This window comes from Apodemus sylvaticus, chromosome 10 (assembly GCF_947179515.1).
Source record: "Apodemus sylvaticus chromosome 10, mApoSyl1.1, whole genome shotgun sequence".
Lineage (NCBI taxonomy): Eukaryota > Metazoa > Chordata > Mammalia > Rodentia > Muridae > Apodemus > Apodemus sylvaticus.
The window spans coordinates 63,615,940-63,641,850 of record NC_067481.1 but is presented as its reverse complement, the minus strand read 5'-3'; the positions used below and the strand labels follow the sequence as shown (position 1 = coordinate 63,641,850).

At 44.8% G+C, this 25,911-nt stretch overlaps 1 protein-coding gene across 6 annotated transcripts in view; it reads left to right on the top strand.

Annotated features, from left to right (window-relative positions):
* The first annotated feature begins 3,199 nt into the window (after window positions 1-3,199).
* The window catches only part of Dhrs7b (dehydrogenase/reductase 7B), a 35,671-nt gene continuing 12,959 nt past the window's right edge, over window positions 3,200-25,911 (top strand). Inside the window, exons 1-3 of one of the 6 annotated variants that reach the window (XM_052197134.1) lie at window positions 3,206-3,310; window positions 8,330-8,501; window positions 24,974-25,152. In XM_052197134.1, coding sequence (XP_052053094.1) covers window positions 24,981-25,152 — 172 coding nt within the window. In that variant the 5' untranslated portion in view covers window positions 3,206-3,310; window positions 8,330-8,501; window positions 24,974-24,980. Of the gene's footprint in view, window positions 3,311-3,335; window positions 4,007-8,329; window positions 8,502-24,973; window positions 25,153-25,911 lie in introns of those variants that run through there. The other 5 variants (XM_052197135.1, XM_052197132.1, XM_052197133.1 and 2 more) reach the window with 5 other exon arrangements.

Sequence of the window (25,911 nt, the reverse complement as noted above, 5' to 3'; positions counted from 1 at the left end):
CAGTATATCTGATGCCCTCTTCTGGAGACTCTTAGTACATAGAAATACATGTAGGAAAAAAAAAATACATGTAGGTGAGGCAGCCATACATATAATGAGTTTTCTTTTTCTTTCTTTCTTTCTTTCTTTCTTTCTTTCTTTCTTTCTTTCTTTCTTTCTTTCTTTCTTTCTTTCTTTCTTTCTTTCTTTCTTTCTTTCTTTCTTCCTTCCTTCCTTCTGCTTTTTTGTTTTTGAGACAGGGTTTCTCTGTGTAGCCCTGTCTGTCCTGGAACTCACTCTGTAGACCAGGGTGGCCTCGAACTCAGAAATCTGCCTGCCTCTGCCTCCCAAGTGCTAGGATTAAAGGCATGCGCCACCACCGCCCAGCACAACCATCTGTAATAGGATCTGACACCCTCTTCTAGTGTGTCTGAAGAGAACGACAATGTATTCACATACATAGACAAATCTTTAAAAAAGTATTGTACAAAATTCTCAAAGGACTAATAAAAAACATAAAAAAGGTTAAAAGGAAAAAAATCAGTTTCTTAATAAAAATGTATGCTTTTTACTTTTTGTTCTTGTGCTAGTGATAGAATTGAGCGCATTGCTTATGGTCACAAGTGCTCCACCATTGTGCTATATTCCTAGCCCAAAGCTCATGCTTTTTGACAGAAATCTGGACTTCTACGTACCGTAAGATTCTGAATCCTGCTTCCATTTTCAGTTTAAGCTGCTTCCTTGGACAATGCTTTGGTGGGGGTGGGGGTGGGGGGAATCTCACACCTTTCCACCATTGGCAGATAGATGAGGGTAGACGTGTGTTCCACTGGTCCTTCACTGACACCTAGAGGAACTCTTTATTACCATTTGGTAAAACGGAAGTCCAGACTTCTCGTAAGTCTCCATTGACACTGCCTTGGCTGGGAGGGGAAAGAGTATCTAGTTATTGCCCCCTGCATGGCCTCTTTTCACACGTGGGAAGTGGCCTTGTTATCAGTAAGGAGTGATGAAAATCCAGACTCTCTACCTGGCTTTGGCTTACATCACACAGAGAAGCGGGGGTGGGGTGGGGGTGTGTGACTCTTTACATGTAAGTGGGGGTGGAAGCCCAGGTTCCCCTGTTGGCCCACTGACCCTGTTGGACAAGAGCATCTGGAAGTCCAGCTCAGCTATGTCCTTCCCTCAGACTTCCCTCAGACTTCCCTCAGAGGGGAAAAATGGCATGAGAGGCTTCCTAGGCTGTTTTGTACTCAGCAAACATGGAGTAGGGCTGGAGGCTTTTCCCTCTGGTTTGAAAGAGTTGAACTGTTGTTGTCTGGAAGTTGTCTTCCTGTCTAAGCTGATGCTTTCCTGGTCCTTTGCTAGAGAGAACAGGCTTTTGCTTAGGAGGCTGAGGCAGGTGGATGGCTGAGTCTATTGAGTCTAGGCTGGAAAACTTAGGAAGATCTTATTTCTCAAAATGAAAGTAAGAAAACAAACATGGGGCAGGAGAGATGGTTCAGTGGTTAAGAGCACTGATTGCTCTTCCAGAGGTCCTGAGTTTAATTCCCAGCAACCACATGGTGGCTCACAACCATCTGTAATGGGGTCTGATGTCCTCTTCTGGTGTGTGTCTGAAGAGAGCAGCAGTGTACTCACATACAATAAATAAATAAATCTTTAAATAAATAAATAAATGGAGTCATAAGAAGAAAACAGACAATAACAAGATAAGTATTCCACGATATTTCCAGATCTTGTGGATACTTGTAAGGATTTAATACAAACACAATTGATTAGGAAAGATAGCTGTGAAATGGCATACACAGTTAATTGCATTGTAATCAGGAGATGAGAGGGGAGGCTAGGGAGAATGGAGGGGGATGTGCCTAAAGTACATTATAAACTTGCATGAAAATATCTTCATGCAACCTCCTCCCATCTATAATAAATAGACAACAATGAACATAAAATAAATTTGCTAGGCAATAGCGGCACTCAGGAGGCAGAGGCAGGCAGGAGGCAGAGGCAGGCAGGAGGCAGAGGCACTCAGGAGGCAGAGGCAGGCAGATTTCTGAGGCCAGCCTGGTTTATAGAGTGAATTCCAGGACAGCTGTGGCTACACAGAGAAACCCTGTCTTTTTTTTTTTTTTTTAAGTTTTATTTATTTATATGTAAGTACACTGTAGCTTTCTTCAGACACTCCAGAAGAGGGCATCAGATCTCATTACAGATGGTTGTGAGCCACCATGTGGTTGCTGGGATTTGAACTCAGGACCTTCAGAAGAGCAGTGAGTGAGTGCTCTTAACCACTGAGCCATCTCTTCAGCCCGAGAAACCCTGTCTTAAAAAACTAAAAGAATATTCTTTTTGCAAACTTTGTATCTTTTGAAATAAAATTTATTTCCAGCTATATGTATCACAAGTTTTATTGCTTTTTCACTGTCTTAATTGTGTTGTTGTTATTGTTATAATTATTATTTTGAGACAAGGTCTTTCTATAGCCCTGGCTATCCTAAAACTCGCTATGTAGACCAGGCTAGTCTTGAACTCACAGCACTTGGGAGGCAGAGATCAGCATATCTCTGTGAGTTCAAGGTCAGCCTGGTGTAGAGAGCAAGTTCCAAGATAGACAAGGGTACATAAAACACACACACACACACACACACACACACACACACGGGGTTGGGGAGAAAGAAGAAAAAGAAAGTTCCTAGACTTAGCACTATCAATAGTACTAATATTATAATAGTGCTATAGTATAATATCATCTAATAATACTAGAATAGTACTTACTAGTTGTGTTAAACGTGGCTACTTATTGGAAGGAAAAGTGACTACTTATGTGTAGGTCTGTTCCTAATTTCCTTAAAAAAAAAAAAAAGAAAGAAAGAAAAGAAAAACAAGCCCCACTCTCCCCATCTTTGTAACATCACATCGCTGTTTATAATAATCTTGACAGCAGTAGCATTTATTTTTGCTTTTTGAGGCAGTGTCACGCAGCCTAACCCGAAAGAGGACCTTGTATCCTGAGGTGCCTCCCTTCATCTCCTAAGTACTAGATAACAGCAATATGCCAACGCAGTCAGCTTTGCAGAGCAGATTAAGTTTTTCTGGAAACCCATGGAACCCAAACCACTACTTAGAATTTCCCTCCGGAAGATTTAAAGTAAAGGACTTAAGAAGACTGACGTCACTGAAACCTCAAAGGCTAAACCCACAGTTGTTGGGCGCATCTCCAAAGCGCATGTGTTCTCTAAATGTTGTGATTGGACGGAGCCAAGCTGCATTACGTCAATTCCGAGGCGGGAGCATGAAGTTGATTAACCATGGTCTCTCCGTCCCCTAGGTAAAGGCTAGAGATGTTGCAATCTCTTGGTGAGGGGGAATGAGGAGGACAGTGTCCTGGGTAGAGCTGAGGCACGGGGTACATCTGATTTACGTGACTGAGTGAGGCGAGGCACGCTCTGGGGAGGCCGTGGACCCTGATGGCTTCCGGTTCCCCGCGGCGCCCCACCGTGAAGGAAGCAGGGTTCAGGACTGGAATGCTGGCTGGCACTCCCGTCGCGGAGGTCGCCTGGTCTCTGTGTGTGCGTTTCAGGGTTTGGATGGGCACCTGTGCCTAGAGCATGCTAGGTCGCGTATGCATGGATACTGCGGCGTGGCCGCAGGGCTGGAGCGCCCCGGCCCGGGGATGGTTAGATGATATGGGTTTTCAGAAAGGACGAGCAAGATACTGACTCTGGAACATCCATGAGAATAGCTTTCGTAGGTTAGACACTCTTCCAACCCCAACTGCCTGTTACCGGGTGCAACTTTGGGCGGATGTCTTAAACATTCAGCGACCGTTTCTTCAGTTAAAACTTTAGAAATGTGGCAGTAGTGAAGTGTAAATAAGATTTTATTTGCTAGGGCTTAGCTAGTGGCTGCATGTTCTCAACACATGGTACACATACATTTCTCTTTAAGTTCATTAGCTTTTAGTATAGTGATTGGAGAGTTAATACTTCTTTCCACACGAACACGACCTTGCACACTCTCTCAGGTGGGTATTTAATTTTGTTATTTTTCTCTTTGTGCGATGTTTTATTAAATGTCTTTACAGGACGGCAGCTAGCCTCCAGACGCAGCTGCCTAGACCCTGTAGGCACTGGCTGGGACCTGTTAGATGGCTCTGGCCTCCCACCTTTTTGTTCTGAGATGGGGGTGGTGGGCAGGAGCTCATCTTTGGGATCCAGGATGCTCACGTGGTCTAGCAGAGGTTTCTTAGGGCTGGTCTTACCACATGGTGCCCAGGGCAGCAGGATCTTTACTAAAACACCCAGCACAGCCTGTCTGAGCAACACTCGGTGGGTGCAGACAATGGTAACATAGTAATTAACAGAGTCTCCACTGTGGATATCCACAAACTTCATCGGCCCCTCTGTCCTAAGAGCTTCCCACACAGCACAGCCTGGGAGCCTTTGGCCCGCCCCACTGTCCATAATGAACGCTAACACACCATAGCAGGCCCTTTGGACAACAAGCCCTCCTGGAGGCTTGTAATGTAGAGATTTCAGGTGTGTATCCTGTGCCTCAATGGTGCACATACTTACTACTTTTAGTGGAATTTCCTGTAAAGACTTTTCAATCTTGTAATCCTGTGGGGGTAGTGGAAAGCTTTAGAGAAGTAGCAGGTGGCCCGGCAGTGATGGCACACGCCTTCAATCCCAGCACTTGGGAGGCAGAGGCAGGCGGATTTCTGAGTTCGAGGCCAGCATGGTCTACAGAGTGAGTTCTAGGACAGTCGGGGCTACACAGAGAAACCCTGTCTCGAAAAACAAAAATAAACAACATCAACAACAAAAAAAAGTAGCAGGTGGCAAGGGACCCCTTAGTGATACAGTTTGAACTAGCCATCAGGATCTACTTGTTTTAGAAGTGCAGGAAGGGGAAAAAATAGGGCTGGTGAAATTGCTCAGTGGTTAAGAGCACTGCTCTTCTAGAGGTCCTGAGTTCAAATCCCAGCAACCACATGGTGTCTCACAACCATCCGTATTGAGATCTGACGCCCTCTTCTGGTGTGTCTACATCACACCACAGTGTACTTGCATATAATAATAAATAAGTCTTTAAAAGGGAAACTAATTGGAGTACCCAGCACTTTCTGTCTATTGTAGATACCCACTTTCCTCTCACAACAGAGTAAAGTCAGTAGTATCTCCTCATTTCAGAAGAGCCTGGGGGGGCTAAGCTGTAGCAGATTAATGAGGGGAGGCAGGCTCTAAGATACATTCCTCTATGCAAGCCGTGCTCATTCAGAGATTAAAAGATTGCCTTTGAGTTGAGCATTGTAAATGAAACTATTGAAAGATTGTTACAAGTGCTGGGCTCCGGCTTAGTATGGAAGCCCAGATTCATCTTTAGTGCCAGGCACTTGGGGATGCTTGTAGTTTCAATTACTCCCCAGGCAGGAGGTCACAAGGTCAGGAGCCTGAGGCCACACCCAGTAGAGTTAGTTTTTTTTTTTTGAAGATTCAAAATGTCTATTCACTCCAGATAGAGAGCAAGGACAGACCAAAGTCCCTCCAAGTCCACCTCAGTAAACGGGTGAGTTTTGTAAGGTGACTTACGGGAGGCCGGGTGAGGGCTTACTTAGAGGAGACAAGAATTCAGAGGCGTCTGCGTCACTGAAATGCCGGTCTCAGAATGGGAGCTACATTCTTGGTTTCTGTTCATCGTACAGCTCCACCACTGAATAGTCTTCGCCCTGTCAGCAATCACTTGCTCTCGGGCCTCGACTCAGCGTCGTGTTTATTCATACAGCGCTCAGGACCCGCCTCGCTGAGTCTTGGATTTTTGAGTTGGAAAAAGTTTTACGAATTTTCAGACTTAGAAATTTCTTATTTCTAAAGGGCCAGCCTGGTCTACAGAGTGAGTTCCAGGACAGCCAGGGCTACACAGAGAAACCCTGTCTCAAAAAAAAAAAAAAAAAAGAATTTTCTTTTTTTCTTATGGAGAATAGACTCTGAAAAACTGCTTGCTATATTGGAAAGAATCTTTGCTCCATTTTTCCCCCCGAGGGGGCTGGGGAGATGGCTCAGTGGTTAAGGGCACTGACTGCTCTTCCAGAGGACCCAGGTTCAAATCCCAGCCCCCTCATGGCAGCACATAACTACAACTCCTAAGTCTGACACTCTGACATAGACGTATGTGTAGGCAAAATAAATGCACATAAAATAAAGGTGAATAAAAAAGTTCTGAGTTACAAACTAATTAGGGATTTGGTAAGAATAGTAAAGTCACTATGTGCTAGTAACACATACACCTCTCTAAGAGGAGCGCGTAGCGTAGCCCCTTTCCCTCTTCTTCCTCCCTATCTCACAGTGTCACTCTAGAGTCTAGGCTGGCATCCAGCTCATCCCTCAGCGTTAGCCTCCGCAGTGCCAGAGCAGCAGGTGTCACTGCCATCCGTGACTGGCAAGCTTTGTTGGGTTTGGTTTTTACCCAAGATAGGGTTTCTGTAGACCAGGCTGGTCTTGAACTCAGAGACCTCTGCCTCCCGATTGTTGGGATTAAAGGCATGTGCCGCCACTACCCAACTGACAAGGTTTATTTTGATGGATGAAAACATTGAAGATCAGGAAAACTAAACAATGTGTCTAAATGAGAAAAAGTAAAAGTTAAAGGAGTGTGTGGAGAGTGAAGGAGGCTCCACAGAGAGGGACGCTGGGGAGCGTAGAGAAGGCATACACCTTAAAGGTGCAGGGCTTGTCTTATCTGGGTATCTTTGGCCAAGGACTGGGAGGTCTTGTAGCTCTTAAACCTGAGGCTTGGAACTTTCTTGCTTTAAAGAACCTGATGCTGAACACAGAAGAGTAGAGGTTGGTTGAGTGAGTATGCGATTGTTCATATCCAGAATGATGGTTCTTTTTTTTTGAGGGAGCTTTCTTTTTCTTCCTTTTAGATTTTATTTATTTATTTATTTATTTATTTATTTATTTATTTATTTATTATATGACTGTAGGTGTTTCAAACACACCAGAAGAGGGCATTGGATCCTAGTACAGATGGTTGCGAGTCACCATGTGGTTGCTGAGAATTGAACTCAGGACCTCTGGAAGAGCTCACTGCTCTTTTTATTGGTTTGTTTTGGTTTGTTTTTTCGAGACAGGGTTTCTCTGTGTAGTCCTGGCTGTCCTGGAACTCACTCTGTAGACCAGGCTGGCCTCAAACTCAGAAATCTGCCACCTGCCTCTGCCTCCCAAGTTCTAGGATTAAAGGCATGAGCCACCACTACCTGGCACATTCAGTGCTCTTAACTACTGAGCCATCTCTCCAGCCCCCTCAGCATGGTTCTTAATCGAGTACACAGTCATTCACCTTTATAAGCTGGTCTGTTTCATACAGCATACAGCCATATGCAGCTTAGCAGTTGGATGCAATGCTGTCATTACATAAACATCTGACTGTGTATTTGTACAAACCATGATTGCTACAATGTCAGAAGACTGTAATCTTATGGCCCGTCATCATCATGTATGTGGTTCATCATTGGCCAAAATGGCTGTATGTAGATATGTTGTAAAGATGTGTTTCAAAGTGTGTTTCAAAGTTATAGTTACACAGGGGTTTGGGAAAGGAAGTTTGTGGCCTAATTACCCATTAAAGGACCACAGCCTAAGCTCTAGTCTACTGGTGCATGTCTGTGGCTTGGACATAATGATTTGAGGGTTGACAGGAGTGCTCTTGACTTCAGTGGCATGGACAGTCCCAGTTGTTGTTGTTACTGTTGCTGTTGTTGTTACTGTTGTTGTTACTGTTGCTATTGGTGTTAGTCATTTTACCACAAAAGAGGCCAGCCTAAGACAACTGACTACATGGAGGGCTTTGAGGTGAGATTAAGCTGAAATTCAGTCCAGGACAACCTGACTTAACTTGGAATGCCGGTGCTACTCTTTCTCCCTTTCTCTCTTTTTCTCCTTCTTCTTGTTTTTGAGATAGTGTTTCTTTTTTTTTTCTAAAGATGTGTATTTATTTATTTAGATGTGTATTTTTTTATTTGTAGATCTCTTTAGACACACCAGAAGAAGCCATCAGATCCCATTACAGATGGTTGTGAGCCACCATCTGGTTGCTAGGAATTGAACTCAGGACCTCTGAAAGAGCAGTTAGTGAGTGCTCTTAACCCCTGAGCCATCTCTCTAGCCCAAGACATGGTTTCTCTCTGTAGCCATGGTTATCCTGGAACTCACTCTGTAGACCAGGATGACTTCAAACTCAAGAGATCCGCTTGCCTCTGCCTCCCGAGTGCTGGGATTAAAGGTTGTGCCACCACTGCCCGGCTCCTGCTATTTTCATTTTCCCCTCCCCCTCCCTTTCCTTCCAGGGATTCATTCTCAATTTTTAGGACACTAAGGTGAAGAGCCCTGGTCTACTGTGCCCTTCCACTCTGAAGTTCTGCCTAATCTCAGGCCCAGAAACGTGAAACCAGCCTGCTGTGGACTGGAACCTCTGAGACCACAAACCCAGGTGAATGCTCCTTCAAGGTAGTTGCTCAGGTATTCTGTCCAGGGATGAAAACATTACTTCCTGAGGAACTGTCAGTTCTTAGCTAATACAGTTTTTCCCTCTTAATACACACTCTACAAATTGCCAGGTAGTTAGTAGTTTATTAGCATGAAAGGGCCTCGAGAGAGAAACACGCAAGTAGGTTTATGAAGCAGAGTGAGAAATGTACCATTGTGTGCAACTGCTTGCCTAACTCCTAACCTCCACATGTGCAGACACTCACTCTCTGACAATAAAGTATAAGAGAAGGAAGTAGTGACAAAATATTGGCAATGGCAGTAGGGTGAACATATTGCTTATATTCATGGGATTGTCTTCTTCTTTTGTTTTTGTTTTTGTTTTTTGGATTTGGTTTTTTGGAGACAGGGTTTCTGTGTATAGCCCTGGCTGTTCTGGAACTCCCTCTGTAGACCAGGCTGGCATCGAACTCAGAAATCTGCCTGCCTCTGCCTCCCAGAGTGCTGGGATTACAGGCGTGCGCCACCACCGCCCGGCCTTTCTTCTTCTTTTAAGAAGACAATCATCCGGGCAGTGGTGGCGCACACTTGTAATCCCAGCACTCTGTGAGGCAGAGGCAGGCGGATTTCCGAGTTTGAGGCCAGCCTGGTCTACAGAGTGAGTTCCAGGACAAGAGGGCTACCCAGAGAAACATCTCTGAAAACCAAAATTGAAAGAAAGAAGGAAAGTGTGGCATATAGTAAAAAATGATAGATCTTTTAAAAAGGAAAGCTGTCGGGCATAGTGGCGCACGCCTCTAACTCCAGCTCTTGGGAGGCAGAGGCAGGCAGATCTGAGTTTAAGGCCAGCCTGGTCTATCTGCATAGGGAGTTCTAGGGCAGTCAGGGCTACATAGTGAGACCTTGCCTAAGAATGAACCATGTTATGCTAAGTGAACTAAGCCAGCCACCAAAGGATACCTTTTTATGATTCCATTCATAGAAATGCTGTATAATTCCACCATCAAAAGTAGTATAGTGGTGGGAAGATTCAGTTACAAGATAAAAAGTTCTGAAGATCAGCTGTCTAACATTAATATGCTTAACACAGAAGTGGGGTTGGATGGCACTGGGTTTTGAAGTTATATCTTTAAGAAGGGCCCTGATGCCAGGCAGAGGTGGTGCACGCCTTTAATCCCAGCACTCAGGAGGCAGAGGCAGGTGGATTTCTGAGTTCGAGGCCAGCTTGGTCTACAGAGTGAGTTCCAGAACACCAGGGCTACACAGAGAAATCCTGTCTCCAGGAAAAAAGAAGAAGAAGAAGAGCCCTGAGGTGCATTTAATAGGTAACACCCTAGATTACCAAGGCTGCATGAGGCGTTTGGATGTTTCACTGTAAACAAGTTATAGTCTTGATCATGAGATTCCCAGAAAATATCCAGGACAGGAGTAAGGCCATACGTAGTGTGTAGGTCATTGCTGTTTTAACAATCTCAGCATCTGTATGTAAAGGAATGTTGGCCCCTCAGAGGATGTTAATTTTGCTGGAATTCTTGATTCTTGGCTGACAAGACTCCCAAGAAATTCCTTTCCCTTCCTATATCCCCCTCACCCCCAGTATTTCCCTGCCTTTTCCTTCCTGTCTCAGGCTTTCTTCTCTGCCATTGGCCATAGTCTTGTTAATTCTTAATATGGCCCTGGCCTCTGGTTCTTAGTTAACTGAAAGAAGAAAAGAAATATGAAGAGCCTAACATTTTAATGGACAGAACATAACTGGAAAAAGTGTGAAATTCAGTTTTAATTTTTATCTCTCAGCTGTCAATGCAGGAAACATAGTGGGAATAAGTAGTTTATTCTGGAGTCAAATATAATCCAAAAATGTGATAATAGTTTCATGAGGTTTTACCATGTCCACAAAAGGAACTATCATTCAGTTACTTTGCAAGTACATTGGGGAAATATCTGATGGTCAGGTTCCATAAACATGGGGGAGCTCAACCTCGAGCCACAGAAAGCATTTTCAGCCTTTGGTTGGTGGAAGCTAGGAGTTCGTACGTTCGTACGCATTTGTCTCCTGTTCACAAAGGTGCTAGGTCACATACGGAGATGTGGAGTAAATGACTGCTAAGCAGGCTAATGGTGCCCGAGATAATCTGGGCTCTGGACTCACAGCCTTTCTTTCAGCCTGTCCACATCATTGAAGTTCTAACAGTCAGTCGGCCTTTACAGTCTCAGGAACTCTGGATTTATAGACACTTCTTTAGGTTTTTAAGCAAATATCACTTCCTATTGCTGTTGGCTTTACTTTTATCCATAAGCTGCTTGGTGTGTTATGTGTATAACTAATACATGTTATTTATCTTTGTTCATCTGTCCCACTGTCTTGTCATTTCTCTGAGGACAGTTGTTCATTTTGTTCTGACCCAGTGTCTGTCCAGGCAGCACATAGGAGGCCTTGATGGGTATTGAGTGACTATTGAGCAACTGTCTGGGGCAGACAGCCACAGGTATCTTGAGTTGCTTTATTTTGTCCCCATTTCTGAAACCGATGGTTGTGCTTGGTTCCTACCTGGATCCCTGCCTGACCTAACTGAGGTGGCACACGTCTTGTAGCGTCTGTGTCATTCTTTCAGAGGTAACTTGCATCCAGGAGTCACAAAGTAGCATGGCTCTGGCTCATGTTTCCAAGTCTGGTTTTTGGCCAGCGCACCCCCAGTGGCCTCCTGACATGGGTGACAGCTTATTTGACTACAAGCTTGGAGCTCTCAGCAGGCTGCAGGCAGCTGGAGACTCGCAGCATCTGACTTTCCTTAGTGTGGAGACTCCCGGCAATTGTTTTTATATAGCTTCATAGATGCCTTCAAGAGTGTCTGCTTTTCTGTATGTGATATTTTTCTTTATCATCCAATGTTCTTGAGCCTCCTCTTCCTTAAAAGGAATGTTGAAATTTGGAGGGAAATGTCATACAATATTAGCCTATGTCACTGTTGTAGCCTGCCTTAGATTATAGCTGAGACTTTGAACTGTAATAACTGGTCAGCCTCCGTAAGGTCCTCAGCCTCCTGGCTGTGCCTTGTGATCACTGTGCTCCTGGATGGCTGCCTCCCAGTGGCTACTTTGCAGGGGCTGACACTGAACCCTCTCTCGGACCCTGTTTGCAGGGTCACTGGAGTATGTGCTGACTGGAGAGCAGAGCTGCTTCGTGTGCTGTTCCCAGGACTGGAGTGCAGCGTCCTCTAGCCTTGCTTCCCATTTTGCTACTGACCCCAGTCTGCATTCCTTCAGATGTGCTGCCCTCAGCCTTACGGCCTCAAATACAACACACTGTGTCTTATTCCAGCAAGATCCTGCTGGCCTCAGTTCCTAGGCGCTCTGACGCTGGCTTGTCTCGGTAGCCTTGGACTTGCTTCTTGGACATGAGCTAGAAAAAGAGTGTCTTTATTCCTTTTTTTAGAAAATTATTCTTTGGGGGTCAGGAGGGGCTGGAGAGAGGGCTAAGGCACCTTCCTTGGTAGCTCACAGCTGTCTGTAAGGGCAGGTCCTGGGATCGTGGTTAGTTCTGAAGCTTTTTGCATATTCTAGACACTAGTCCTCTGTCAGACTGATAGTTGGCAAAGCTTGTCTCCCATCCTGTAGACTGCCTTTCACCACAGTTAACAGTTTCCCTTGTAGACCAGAGGATTTTCAATTTACTAGGTCTCATTTTCTGATGTTGGTCTTATTGCCTGTGCGCCTAGAATCCTAGTCGGAAAGTCCTTATATGTGCCTGTATCTGTGAGTGCACACTCAACTTCAGATTGAGGTCTTTGGTCATTTGGAATTGATTTTTGTGCAAGGTAAGAGACAAAGATGGAGTTCATTAGTCTAAATGCAGACATCCCGTTTTCCCAGCACCAGTTGTTGAAGATGCTCTTTTTTAGTCAGTATTTTTTGCTTTATCAAAATTCAGGTGGCAGTAGTTGCATAGACTTACATACAGGCCCTCTGTTTTTTTCCAGTGATTTGTGTATTTATTTCTGTGACCATATCATGCTGTTTATATTACTACAGCTCTGTGGTGTAATTTAAAATCAGGTGCTGGGATATCTCCACCAGTGTTCCTTTGTTTCTTCCTTCCTTTTTTTTTTTTAAACCAAGTTTCTTCAGAGTCTATTTCTTTTACTTTTTGTTTGTATTTTATGTATACAAATGTTTTGCCTGCATACAGAAATGCATATTGCTGCCCATTGAGGTCAGAAGGGGGCACCAAATCCCCTGGAACTAGAGTTACAGGTGGTTGTGAACCACCATCTGGGTTTTGGGAACCCAGTCTGGAGTGTGTGTGTGTGTGTGTGGTATCTAGTGTGTCCAGTGTAAATGGGATTATTTCCCTGTTGATATGTTTCCCGGTGATATATTGGAAGATCGCTGACTTTTGTTCGTTAGTTTTATGATCAGCCTGCAGCTTTGTTTTAAAGTGCTGCGGGCTCTCAGAGTTGGCTGATAGTCTGGGTTCTTGAGTTTAGAATCTTGCCATCTGTAAACAAGGACACTTTTCCCTCATCCTCTGCTGTTTGTGGCCCTGTATTTCCTTCTTAGCACCCTAGGCAAGGCTTAAAGCACTGAACAGGACTGGGCAGAGTGGGTTAATAAACCTTTGCCTTATTAAATTTTATTTGCAAGATTTTATTAATTTTTTGTGTTCATGTTTTTCAGAAAGATTGGTCTATAGTTCTGTTTGGTCATGTGATGATACAGGCGTTGTTAAAGGGTAGAAGTGTTTCTTCCTTTTCTATTTTGTGGAATGATTTGAGAAGTATTAATTTTAGTCCTTTGAAGCTCTGGTAGAATTCTGTGCTGAATTCATTTGGTTTTGTGCTTCTTTTAGTGAACAGATTTGTAATTACTGCTTTAGGTTTCATTGCTTGTTACAGGCTTTTTAAAATTATTTCATCTTGGTTTAATTTTGGTAGGTTTTGTGCATACAGAAATTTATCTGTTTCATTTATACTGTTTCATATATACATTTTATATATACTAAAAAAAAAAAAAATTAAAGTCAGGCGTGGTAGTGAAAGACTCCCAAATTCTGGGAAATCCTCACTCAAGTCTCAGGATAGGACAACGCCCCAAAAAATTCACGGGAGACCGTTCTTGATGCAAACACATGAGGTTTAATTCTCCAGTGCACTGGGGTCCCTCTTATGTTTCACACAGGGACGTAGGAGTTCAACCCGTGCCGCTGCTGTTGGGTTTTTTTAAAGAAACAAACCATAAAGAAAAAGGGGAGGGGATGCTTAGGCTGTGATCTATGTCATAAGGAATGGAGAGATCAAGCGGCAATTCATGGCTCAGCAGAAGGTTACAGGTTATCTTGGGCAAACACAGTTACTTTGAGTAGGGGTGGGGTCCTTGAAGCAAGGGGAGTGCTTGTTCTTGCAGCCAGAGGGAGTGCTCCTCTCTGCAGCTGGCGAGAGTCCTTGCAGCAGGCAGGAGTGCTGGTCTTTGAAGCCAACGGGAGTGCTATCTTAAGGTTGACAGTTTTCTAAGTTGCACTATATCCAGGCTAATTGCTAGGGTTTTGAGAATTTTGAGTTGGGGTATTTCAGTAGCCCACACCTTTAATCCCAGCACCTGGGAGGCAGAGGTTGGTGGATTTCTGGTTCAAAGCCAGCCCAGTCGACAGCCTGAGTTCCAAGACAGCCAGAATGATACAAATAATCCCTAAGTTGAAAAAACTAAAACCAAACCAACCAAATAGAAACAAACCCCAGAGGGGTGGGTTTTTTGTTGTTGTTTGTTTGTTTTTGTTTTTGTTTTTTAAGTTAAGGTATGTGCTCATGATTTTCTTTGGTATCCATTGTACTATTTTCTTCTTTATTTCTAATTTTACTAATTCAGGGCTTTTTTGTTGTCTTTTTGTGGGGGCTAACCTGGTTAAGGATTTGTCAGTCTTGCTTATCTCTTCAAATAATCAACTTTTTGCTCCTTCCCTTTTGTGTTTCTGTTCTTGTTTCAATAACTTCTGTTTCAACCTTACTTCTTTTTGTCTATCAGTTTTGTGTCATGTTCTTGCTTTTTAAATGACTTAAGCTGCATTATTAGGTTGAGATCTCTGTGATTTAATTTTTTTTAAATTTTTTTAACTTGTGTGTGTGTGTGAGTTTGCTGTGTATGAGTGTGTGCTTGCTATGTGTATGTACTGTGTATATGTGTACATGCTTGCTGTGTGTGTGTATGTATGTGTGTGTGTGCTTGCTATGTGTGTATGTATGTGTGTGTGCGCACACGCACACTTACTGTGTATGTACAGGTGTTCATAAAGACCAGAAGAGCATATGTCTTTATTTTTGTTCAATTGTAAGAATTTCTGATTTGCTTCTTGCTTTCTTCAGTGACTCATCTTCCAAGAGTGGTTTTCTTTTTATTTGATTTATTTTTGTAGGTAAGGTGTCCCTTACCTGTGTAGCCCTGCTGACTTGGAACTATGTGAAGCCCACACAAGCCTGAAACAGAGTTTTGCTGCCTCTGCCTACGAAGAATAGTGTGTTCTTTAATCGCCACAAGTGTGTTTTCTGTAATTTCTCTTGCTACTGATTTATAGTCTTTTCTTTTTTTTTTTTTTTTTTTTTTTCAAGACAGGGTTTCTCTGTATAGCCCTGGCTGTCCTGGAACTCACGCTGTAGACCAGGATGGCCTTGAACTCAGAAATCCGCCTGCCTCAGCCTCCCAAGTACTGGGATTACAAGCATGCGCCACCACTGCCCGGCTAGTCTTTTCTTTTTTTAAAGATTTATTTATTTACTTTATGTATATGAGTACACCATTGCTCACTTCAGACACACCAGAAGAGGGCGTCAGACCCATTATGGATGGTTGTGAGCCACTATGTGGTTGCTGGGAATTGAACTCAGGACCTCTGGAAGAACAATCAGTGCTCTTAACCACTAAGTCATCTCTCTAGCCCGATTTATAGTCTTTTTAAAAAATATTTATTTCATGTGATCCACATGCATTCAGGAGCCTGTGGGAGTCAGAAAAGGATATAAGATCCACCGGAACTAGAATTGTAAGCATCACATAGGTGCTGAGAACTGAACCTGGATCTTTTGTAAGACAGTAAATGCTCTTAACTACTGAGCCATCTCTCAGCCCTTGATTATCCCAGTGTAGTCAGGTAGAATAGAAGGAATTATTTCAGTTTTCTGGCATTTGTTGTGAATGTCTTTGTGTCCAAATAAGTGATATATTTTAGAGAAAGGTCCATGAACTACTGAGAAAAATTGTGTATTGGGTAAAATGTCCTGTAAATGTCTGTTAGGTTCATTTGATTTATGGTGCCATTTAATTACATTGTTTCACTGTTTGTTTTGTCAGGTTAATTTGTCTAATGATGAGAGTGGAGGTTTTAAAGTCACCGACTGTTAGTGTATTGGGATTAATCAGTCGGTTTATATATTTAGAACTTTAATTTTCTCTTGAGATATTGTTTCCGTGAGCAGTATGAAGTGACTGTTCTTACCTCTTCTGACAGGATATGATTTGTAGTCTATTTAACAGAGAGTAGAATAGTGGCACCTGCTTGGTTTTAGCTGCATTTCTTTGGACGATTTTTCCCATCAGTTCTAGTTATAGCCTCTAGTTATAGGTGTCAACTTGACACCCCCTGTCATCTGGGGGGCGGGCATCTCAATTGAAGAATTTCTTTGGTCAGATTCGCCTGTGGTCTTGCCTGTAGGGCATTGTCATGACTGCTGATTGATGTGGAGGTGGCACCATCACTGTGGGTGTGTCACCAGGTAAGTCTGGGCTGTATAAGAAAGCCAGCTGAACATGTACCCAAGAGAGACTCAGAGGGATCCAGTAAGCAGCTTTCCTGCCTGGTATCTGCTTCAGTTCCTACCTTCAGTTCCTGCTCTGACTTCCTTCAGACTATTTATCTGTAAGTGTAAAATAAAAAACCCCCTCTTTCTCTAAGTTTCATATGGTCGTGGTGTTTATTATAGCAACAGGAAAGCAACTAGAGTTCCATGTTTCACTCTAGGATACTGTCTGTTCTTGATGATGCTTCTTAGGGGCAACAAAAGGAAGGATTCTACTTTCTTCTCTCTTGCTTTTTAACAAGATTTAGTTAAATAATGTATATGAGTACACTGTTGCTCTCTTCAGATATACCAGAAGGGGACATTGGATCCCATTTCAGATGGTTGTGAGTCTCCATGTAGTTGCTGGGAATTGAACTTAGGACCTCTGAATGAGAAGTCAGTGCTCTGCAGCCCTGAATTCTGTTTTCTAATCCAATATGCTGGTCTGCATCTTTATAGGAGAATTGACAGCTAACATTCAGTTGTTATTGGAAGCTGTATCTTTGTGTCCTCTGTCATTTTGTTGTTTTTTGTTTGGTTTTTTATGTTTTCTTAGTCCTTTTCTGTTTAACAACTGTCTCAGCCTTGTTAATTTCTTCTCTGTAGCCTCTTGGGTGTATTTTTCTTCCTCATTCAGTATCGTCTGTAGGACTGGCTTGGTGGTCTTCGGTCCCTTTAGCTTTTGTCATAGAAAGTTATTACTCCTTCATTTATGATCGTTGAAGTTTGCTGGATATATTAGTGTGGTGTCTTAGTTACTTTTCTATTGCTAAGACACTGTGAACAACTTATACAAGAGTTTATTGGGAGCCCGGCGTTTTAGAGGATGGGTCCATGGCACCTTGATGGTGGTGGGAAGCCTGGCAACAGGAAGGCAGGCATGTCTCTGGAGTAATAGCAGAGAGCTTACATCCTAATCCACATTCAAGAAGCAGAGAGTGGTAACTGGGAACAGCTTCTTCCAGTGACACATCTCCAATAAGTCTACTCTTCCCAATCGTTCCCCAGCAGTTCCACCAACTGGGGACCAAATGTTCAAATGAATGAACCAATACAGGCCATTCTCATTGAACCCATAACATTCTGCTCCCTGGACCCATAGGCTTGGAGCCATATCATAACACAAAATGTACTTAGTGCAACTTCAAAAGTCTTCATAGTCTTTCACTGTCTCAATACTGTTTAAAAGTCCAGAGTTTCAACCCAGGGCAATGGGCAAAAAACCACCTTGGTGTTGTTTTTATATCAGTCAGGGGCAGAGCAGGTGGCAGTGCTTTGTTCATCCTAGCTTGATGCCTGGCTTGGTGGCCAATGCAATTTCATGCCTAGCACATAAAAAGTAAAAGAAAGAAAGAAAAAAGGCTGGGTGGTGACTTCAGTGGCACATGCCTTTATCTCTAGCACTTATGAGACAGAGGAAGTTGAATCTCTAAGTTCAAGGCCAGCCTGTCTGTGGTCTACAGTGTGTTAGTTGTAGGACAGCCAGGGCTACTCAGAGAAACCCTGTCTTGAAAAGCAAACAATTTCAAAGTCTCTTCTGGGACTCAAGGCAATCTCTTTTAACTCATATAAAATCAAAAACCAAATTACATACATCCAACCTACAATGTCACAGAAAATATGTTACCATTCCAAAAGAGAGGAATGGGGCACAGTGAGGAAACCCTGGGTCAAAGCAAGATGGAAACCTAGCAGGGCAAACTACAAATCCTATAGCTCCACATCTGATGTCAAAGGGCTCAGATAATGTTTTAGTCAGTGTCCTATTGCTGTGAAGAGACACCATGACCACAGCAACTTTTTTTAAAAAAATTTTTTATTGAATATATTCTTCATTTATATTTCAAATGCTAAAGCCTTTCCTGGTTTCTCCCTCCCCAAGACCCCCAATCCCTCCTCCCACCCCCTTCCTCCAAGTATATGCCCCTCCACCCAACCCACTCCCACCTATCCCCCTCCATTTCCCTATGCTGGAGCATCTATTGAGCCCTCACAGGACCAAGGACCTCTCCTCCCACTGATGCCCGACAAGGCATTCCTCTGCCACACTTTTGGCTGGAACCATAAGTGCCCCTTTGTTGATGGTTCAGTCCCTGGGAGCCCTGGGGCATCTGGGTGACTGACATCATCGTTCTTCCCATGGGGCTGCAAACCCCTTCACATCCTCTAGTCCTCCCTCCATCTCCTCCATTGGGAACCCTACTCTCAGTTCAATGGTTGGCTGCTAGCATCTGCCTCTGTATCTGTAAGGCTCTGGCAGGGCCCCTCCAGAGACAACCATAACAGGCTCCTTTCAGTATGCACTTCTTGTCATCCATAATAGTGTCAGGGTTTGGTGACTGTTTATAGGATGAATCCCCAGGTAGGACAGTCTCTGGGTAGCCCTTCCTTCAGTCTCTGCTCCACACTTTGTCTCTATAATTGCTCCTGTGAGTATTTTGTTCCCTTTCTCAGAGGAACCAAAGCACCCCCCACTTCAGTCTTCCTTCTTCTTGAGCTTCCTGTGGTCTGTGAATTGTAAATTGTTTATTTTGAGCTTTTGGCTTGATATCCACTTATCAGTGAGTGCATACCATGTATGTTCTTTTGTGATTGGGTTACCTCACTCAGGATGGCACTTTCTAGTTCCATCCATTTGCCTAAGAATGTCATGAATTCATTGTGTATATATACCACAATTTCTGTATCCATTCCTCTGTTGAAGGACATCTGGGTTCTTTCCAGCTTCTAGCTATTATAAATAAGGCTGCTATGAACATAGTGGAGCATGTGTCCTTATTACATGTTGGAGCATCTTTTGGGTATATGCCCAGGAGTGATATAGCTGGGTCCTCAGGTAGTAAGTACTATGTCTAATTTTCTGAGGAACTACCAAACTGATTTCCAGAGTGGTTTTACCAGCTTGCAATCCCACCAGCAATGAAGAAGTGTTTGTTCCTCTTTCCCCACATCCTCTCCAGTATCTGTTGTCCCCTGAGTTTTTCATCTTAGCCATTCTGGTTAGCTACATGGACCTGGCTGTATTTCATAAACAAAGCTGGGAGGAGACTGGGTGTGGCCACACTCTGCTGACTCCCTGACCTAGTAGGCGACTTGGAGTTCAGGCCAAAGTCTCTGAGTACTCTGACAACCAAAGGTGGCTAGGAGCTGGGACCAACGAGCAGGAGGCTCTCTAACTTCAGATGGTGCAGAGCAAGTAGGTGGGCTCTCTGGCTAATGGCTAACCAGAGTTGGGGTTGAAGAATGGGCGGTGGTCTTGGTGTCTGTTCCTCCCCACTTCCTCTTCTCGGACTGTCTGGTCTGGTACTTATTGGTCATTCCTTCTGCTTTTGCCTTGAGTGCTGGCATTACAACTGTGCATCATTATAACTGGCCCTGCTCAGACTTTTGGAAAATCGATAGGAAATTTCAGATTTCTTCAGATAAATTTTAGTCTTGCATTGGAGCCCTGTCTGCCCTTTGGCCCTGTTTGCTTCTAGTGTGGCTTAGTATTGCATGATTTCCTCTTTACAGACCTGGACCAATTTCTCCCTGTGCCCTGGAGAGTTCTTAGGACCTGTCTTATGATTTTTAGATTTAGATGTTTAATTTCTGTGCATAGTTTCTGATCAGATTACACCTACTTGTTCTTACTGATGATTTGAATCTGAAAACATTACTTTAAAGAATAAAGGAATCTTGGGAACAGATTGCATCTCTGACTTACAATGATGAACTTTGTCGAAAGTAATTGAAAGGAGTAATATCATCATGGGTGACATGGTTTATATCTGTTGGTATTCTTTAAGCCATTGCCACGACACCTCTTGGTGGAAGAGGAAAAGAGCAGCTGAGTGTGAGAGCTCATGACTGGCTGCCTGGCCTGGGGAACACCTCAGGGGGTTGCCCAGGCACTTACTGTTGGCCTAGAATTTACTAATCTCATAGTGTGTGAAAATACAAGCAGGCAGCCTTAGCCTGTGAGGCCCGGCTCTGTCACTTCCTTATGCCAATTTATCTGGCTCATTAGTGCCAGTTCAGGCCCTAGGTCCCTCCCTGACAGGTAAGTGGCTGTGACAGGTGTACATGTTCCATGTGTAGGTGGCACATCCTCACTCTGGAGGGTCTGTGCTCTGCACTTCCTGTCCAGGGAGCTCTCCCGTTTCCTGTTCTGCATCCCACCATCGTCAGACAGCCCTGGGAATAGTCTCTCCCCCTTTCCTACCAGCTGATAGCTGGAAATGTGAGCAAAGCAAGTCTCCCTAAAGTAAGAACACTGGTCAAGTTGGCTTTGGTGTTTTCTTTTTAATTTTTGTTTTTGAGACAGGCTCTCACTATGTAGACTAGGCTGGCCTCAGACTCACAGAGATCCCACTGCCTCTGCCTCCTGAGTGTTGAGATCTGACTCCTTTGTATAGTGTTCTTGCCTTCCTGGCTCATGATTTGGCCACACCCTGAACTAGAAGCTAATAAGCATTTGGATGAGAAAATACACTATTTATAAGTGAATTTAAGCCCTCTTGTACGCCATTTTGAAGGACAACAGGCTTATCTTTGACCTTGCTTGGTATACAAGATTTATTTCCTAATCTGAAAATATGATTGCTTGACAAAAAATCCCTTTAACTTTTCAGTAGGATTCCCCATACGCACCCCTCTTGGCTTGTTCCTCCGGTTCTTGCAGAGGCCTGAAGCGTCTAAGCGGCACAGGTGTGCATATGTGTACTGCAGCATAAAGTGGATATTTGAGTATTGGGAAAATAAACGTGGCTTAGCTAGGGTTATTATCGCTGTGATGAAACACCATGACCAAAAGCACCTTGGGGAGGAAAGAGGTTATTTGGCTTACATGTCCACTGATAGTCCATCATTGAAGGAAGCCAGGGCAGGAACCTGGAGGTGGGAGCTGGTGCAGAGGGCCTGGAGGGGTGCTCCTTACTAGCTTGTTTCCCCTGACTTGCACAACCAGCTTTCTTATAGAACTCAGGAATACTTGCCCAGGGTTGGTACCACCCACATTGCACTGGATTCTCCCTCATAAATAACTAATAAAGAAAATGCCTTCCAACTGGATCTTAATGGAGGCATTTTCTCAGTCTTCCTTAAAAGTATGTAGCACAGACTATGAACATTTTCACTTATTTAGGAAGATTATGTCATAATTGAGCCCAGGTCATCAGTAAAGTGGCTTACTCTGTGAATGTTTCTTCCTATGATGGTTGTACTGAGTTAGTGTGGAGCGTTGGCCCTGATGTTTAATTTATTGTGTGCCGTGGATGGTCTCAAAAGATTCAGATCCGAGGGCGGGTGGACTTTGGATTTCAGGAAAAGGCACAGGTTCCAGGAGATGACATACAGAAACAACCACTGACAGAGGCGTCTTGAATCTGAATGTATTTAGAAGCTCTAAAGTAAGGATTTTTATACACAAAGAGTTGGTATTACCATTTCAAAAGATGTAGCCTGTGAGGCAGGCACAATTATCATAACCATTTGGCACAAGGAAATGCAAAATCAATCAGGTACAATGTTTCTCATGTGACAGATTCAGAGGATCAATTTACAGATAGCATCATTCTTTCTGATTAGAATACAGAGTCACTTGTAGTTAACAGTAAACCTTCAAAGAGTTTGAAGTTTCTTATACCCCCTGGGTCTTAATGAGTTTTTGTGAGAAATTCTTATCTAACATTTAGCTTTTACCTTGTTTCCCCCCGCCCCCCCCCCCCAGACAGGGTTTCTCTGGCTGTCCTGGAACTCACTTTGTAGACCAGGCTGGCCTCGAACTCAGAAATCCTCTTGCTTCTGCCTCCCAAGTGCTGGGATTAAAGGCGTGCGCCGCCGCAGCCACCACCACCACCACCACCACCACCACCACCACCACCACCACCACCACCACCACCACCACCACCACCACCACCACCCGGCTTAGCTTTTACCTTGTAAAAGCTTCTTGACTTAATCAATGCTTTCCAGTGTCAGAGCCACCCTCATCTACATACACATAGCCATATAAACCTGCATGTTGTTGGAAGGTTGTAATTATGTAAATGACTATGAGGCAAAGCGTTGCAGTTCTTAAAAAAGAGTTTGCTGGTCAGGGACTCTACTTCAAATAATGGATTATGGCCGGGCCATTAGGATACCCTTGTGAAGAGAGGAAAAGAGGAAATTTAGAGTAAACTGCTTTTGAGAACTACGGGCTCAGAATTATCCTCCAACTGGAGAGTTCCACAGCCTTCCCAGGAGACTTCCTTGCCTTCAGAGTCAAATGCCTCAGCCTGTGGAACTTTTTTGTCACACAGAATCTACTGGGGTTGGTGTGGCAATTGTGTGTCTGCCTCCGACATGGCTTGACAGACCGAAAGAGTGCAGCTGTGGACACTCCTCACAGACAGTGGCATGGGCTGAGGATGAGTCCTGTTAGTCCTGCACAATGTTTGTCCTGGGTAGAATGTGCCATAGTTACTTCTCTATTGCTGTGACAGAACATGACCAAGGCAACTTAGAAAGAAAGCATTCAGTTGTGCTTACAGTTGCAAAGGGTAGAGCCCATGATGGCAGAGCAGAGGCCTGGCAGCAGGAGCAGTTGAGCGCTTGCATCTCCATCTACGACAGGAAGCAGAACAAACACAAGTTTTTTGAAACCTCAAAGCCTGCCCCAGTCACCTACAGAACAAGGCCATGGCTAATCTTGCCCAAACAGTTCCACAAGCATGAGTCTGTGGGGCCGTTCTCATTCAGACCTCAAGTCTGCTCCCTGGCTCCACAGGCTGCAGCCACATCTTAATACACAATGCATTTAATCCAGCTTCAAAGGCTGGACTCAGTGCTCAGTACTGTTTAAAAGTCCAAAGTCTCTTCTGAAACTCAAGGTAATCAATTTCTTAATTGTAACCCCCTGTAAAATCAAAAGGCAAGTTACATATTTCTAACATACAATAGCACAGGCTGTATGTTACCATTTCAAAAAAAGAGGAATAGGGGCACAGTGAGAAACACCAAATCCTGTAGTTCCGTGTCTGACGTCAAAGGCTTGGACACCTCCACGCTCTGGCCTTGCTGCTTGCACTACGCTTCTCTCTCGGGCCGATCCCGCTCCCTGGGTGCAGCTCTCCCTGGCAGATGGCTCATGGTTCTGGCATCTCTCACAGCTTAGCATCTCCAGTGTAGCAGGCTTCACCTTCCCAGTTTCCCCTGCTGGCCTGTGGGGACTCCCCTGCCACACGCCTGGCTTCTTGAGTGTACATTTTCTAATATCCCAGTGTAACATGCCAAAGTTTTCCACATATCTCCAAAACCCATCACAGCGAGAGAGTTTCCAGCAGTAGCGCACTCGCTTCCACCAGCCTCAGTCTTAGTAACTTTCCTATTCTGGGACAAAACACAGTGACCGAGGCAACTTTCAAAAGAAAGCATTTAATTGGGTTCACAGCTCCAAAGGGCTCTAGAGTCCACTGCCGAGCTGGGCTGCAGGATGAGCTGAGATCTCACGTCTTGATCCCTAAGCAGGCCCCCATTGACACACCTCCCTGTAAGACCATATCCTAATCCACTCCAAGTGGTTCTAGCAGTTACTCAGCCAAGAGCCTCTGGGGGGCGTTCTTATTCAAACTGCCCAGGCTAGAGAAGTAAAGAATCCCAAGGGTGCGGGATGGTGATGGCCTGTGGCCTTTTCTCTTTTTACATCCTGGTGAAGTCTTCCGAGCTTTCTGGGGCTCTCGCTGAGAAGCTCTGCTCTTTCCCCGCTTCCTGCCGGGTGGGGCAACCTGCTCCTTGCAGCCCTGGCCTTGAGACGGTTTCTGTGGCACGCATATGAGATTTTTTTGTGTATGTGATAAATTTTGTCCTGTTTGTTAATTTAATTACACAGGTATAAAAATTAAACTTTATTGAATCTTATTTATTTAGTGAGTTGTTTTTTTTTTTCCCCAATTTGGAAAAACCCAGTATTCCCAAGGTCTTGTTTAGAATTTGTTTGTTGCTAAGTGACTTTCTATGGTCTGACACGGCTCTGCCTGAGGCGGCTACGGCTACGTGCAGCTGCATCCCTGGATCATGTACAAAGCTAATTCATCCTCCTGTGAACAGACCTGAGGGGAGAGGTCAGAGGCCAAATTGGAAGTGACGGGTGGGAGTTGTACCCACCAGGCTAGACAAAAGATGGTTCTTCGGGGCTCTGTGCTGGTGCTGCACCACGTTCAGGGTCTGTAAGTTTCTGGAACCTCTGAGTCACTCCTGATGCTTTGCCCTTGTGGTTGTGGGGTGTAGCTGTGGCTCAGTCCCACCTTTGACATGCAGCAGAGACTTGGCTGTGATCTTGAGAGGCCATGAGAGGGAGTTCGGAGTGTTTTCCCGTCCTTGTCCCTGAGCCTGAGCTCGGATGTCCTTCCCTGAGCAGGGGCCTTACCCACCCACTTTCTTGTAATACGGGACGTGATCAGCTCCTGGGCCATTTGGATAAGGCAGGGTTGTTCTAACCTGAGCCTTGCTGGGTACAAGAAGCTGGGATTGTAGTGAGAAGAAAATTTCCCCAAGTCCTCAACTTAGCTGGGTTGAGCCCCAGGCCCCTCCCATCCTGGCCCTAGTTCATTGTATGGAAAAGCAGGAGTGGGATCTGCTAATCTGGGTTGGGGGGGGGGGACTTTGGCTAATCCCCAAGTCTCCTACTCTGTCCCCAGTGACTTGGTTTCATTCTTCCAGGAAGGGTATGCTGAAGGAGAGGGTCATGGACTTGGTCACCCAGACGACCATCCTGCCCCTGCTGTTTGGCTGCCTGGGGATTTTCAGCCTCTTCCGCCTGCTACAGCGGATCCGCTCCAAGGCCTATCTGAGGAATGCGGTGGTGGTCATTACAGGGGCCACCTCGGGTCTCGGCAGAGGTGAGTCATGGGGTGGCTCTGTGAGTGATGCTGGGAGTGGGGTCCACAGGCTTCGCAGGCTCACAGGCCACGCGTGCAGCAGGGTCCTGCCCATGTGAGCAGTGAGAAAGTCTGTGGGGGTGAAAGCAAGTGAAGAGGCTACTTCTGGAAAGCAGTGGCGTTCCTCAGCTCAGCTGCTTGTTGAGAGGCATTTTCAGGTACAGAGAAGTCGGAGCGAAGGTGTTTTGACCTTCCCCTGGGTTCAGTTGAGACACTGGCCTTCGGTTTGGGGCTTGGCTTTCATGCTTTTCCTCTTCCCCATCAGGAACTTAGCAGGGTCAGAGGTCAGCTCCATGAAAGCCCTGCTTCCCTCACCCAGGCCTTTCAAATCAGTCCATTGCCCTTCAGCCTCCGAGGCTCAGGGAAAGTGTGCTGGATGCAGGCTCAGCCCTTTGCTGTGCAGGAGCTCTGTCATTGACTCCTGCGGCCCAGACAGAGGTCATGTCAGACCTGTTGTGTAGAGCGTCCTGCTGTGTGGAGTGTCCTGCTCTCTTCCTTCAGGCTTTGCCCTGCACAGCCCAGCAGCTCCCTGGGGCTCCAGTGCCGATCCTGGGAGGAAGCTCAAGCCCTGGGCTGCTGCTCTTGCCTCAGTAACTGCTGAGTAGGCCGACCTCAGCAGTGTGTTCCTAACGGATGGCGTCCAGGCACTGTGACTAGATCTAGGACTTGCTGCAGCAGCTGCAGAGCCTGGAGCCGAACCCAGGTTGGAGTCAATCCTAG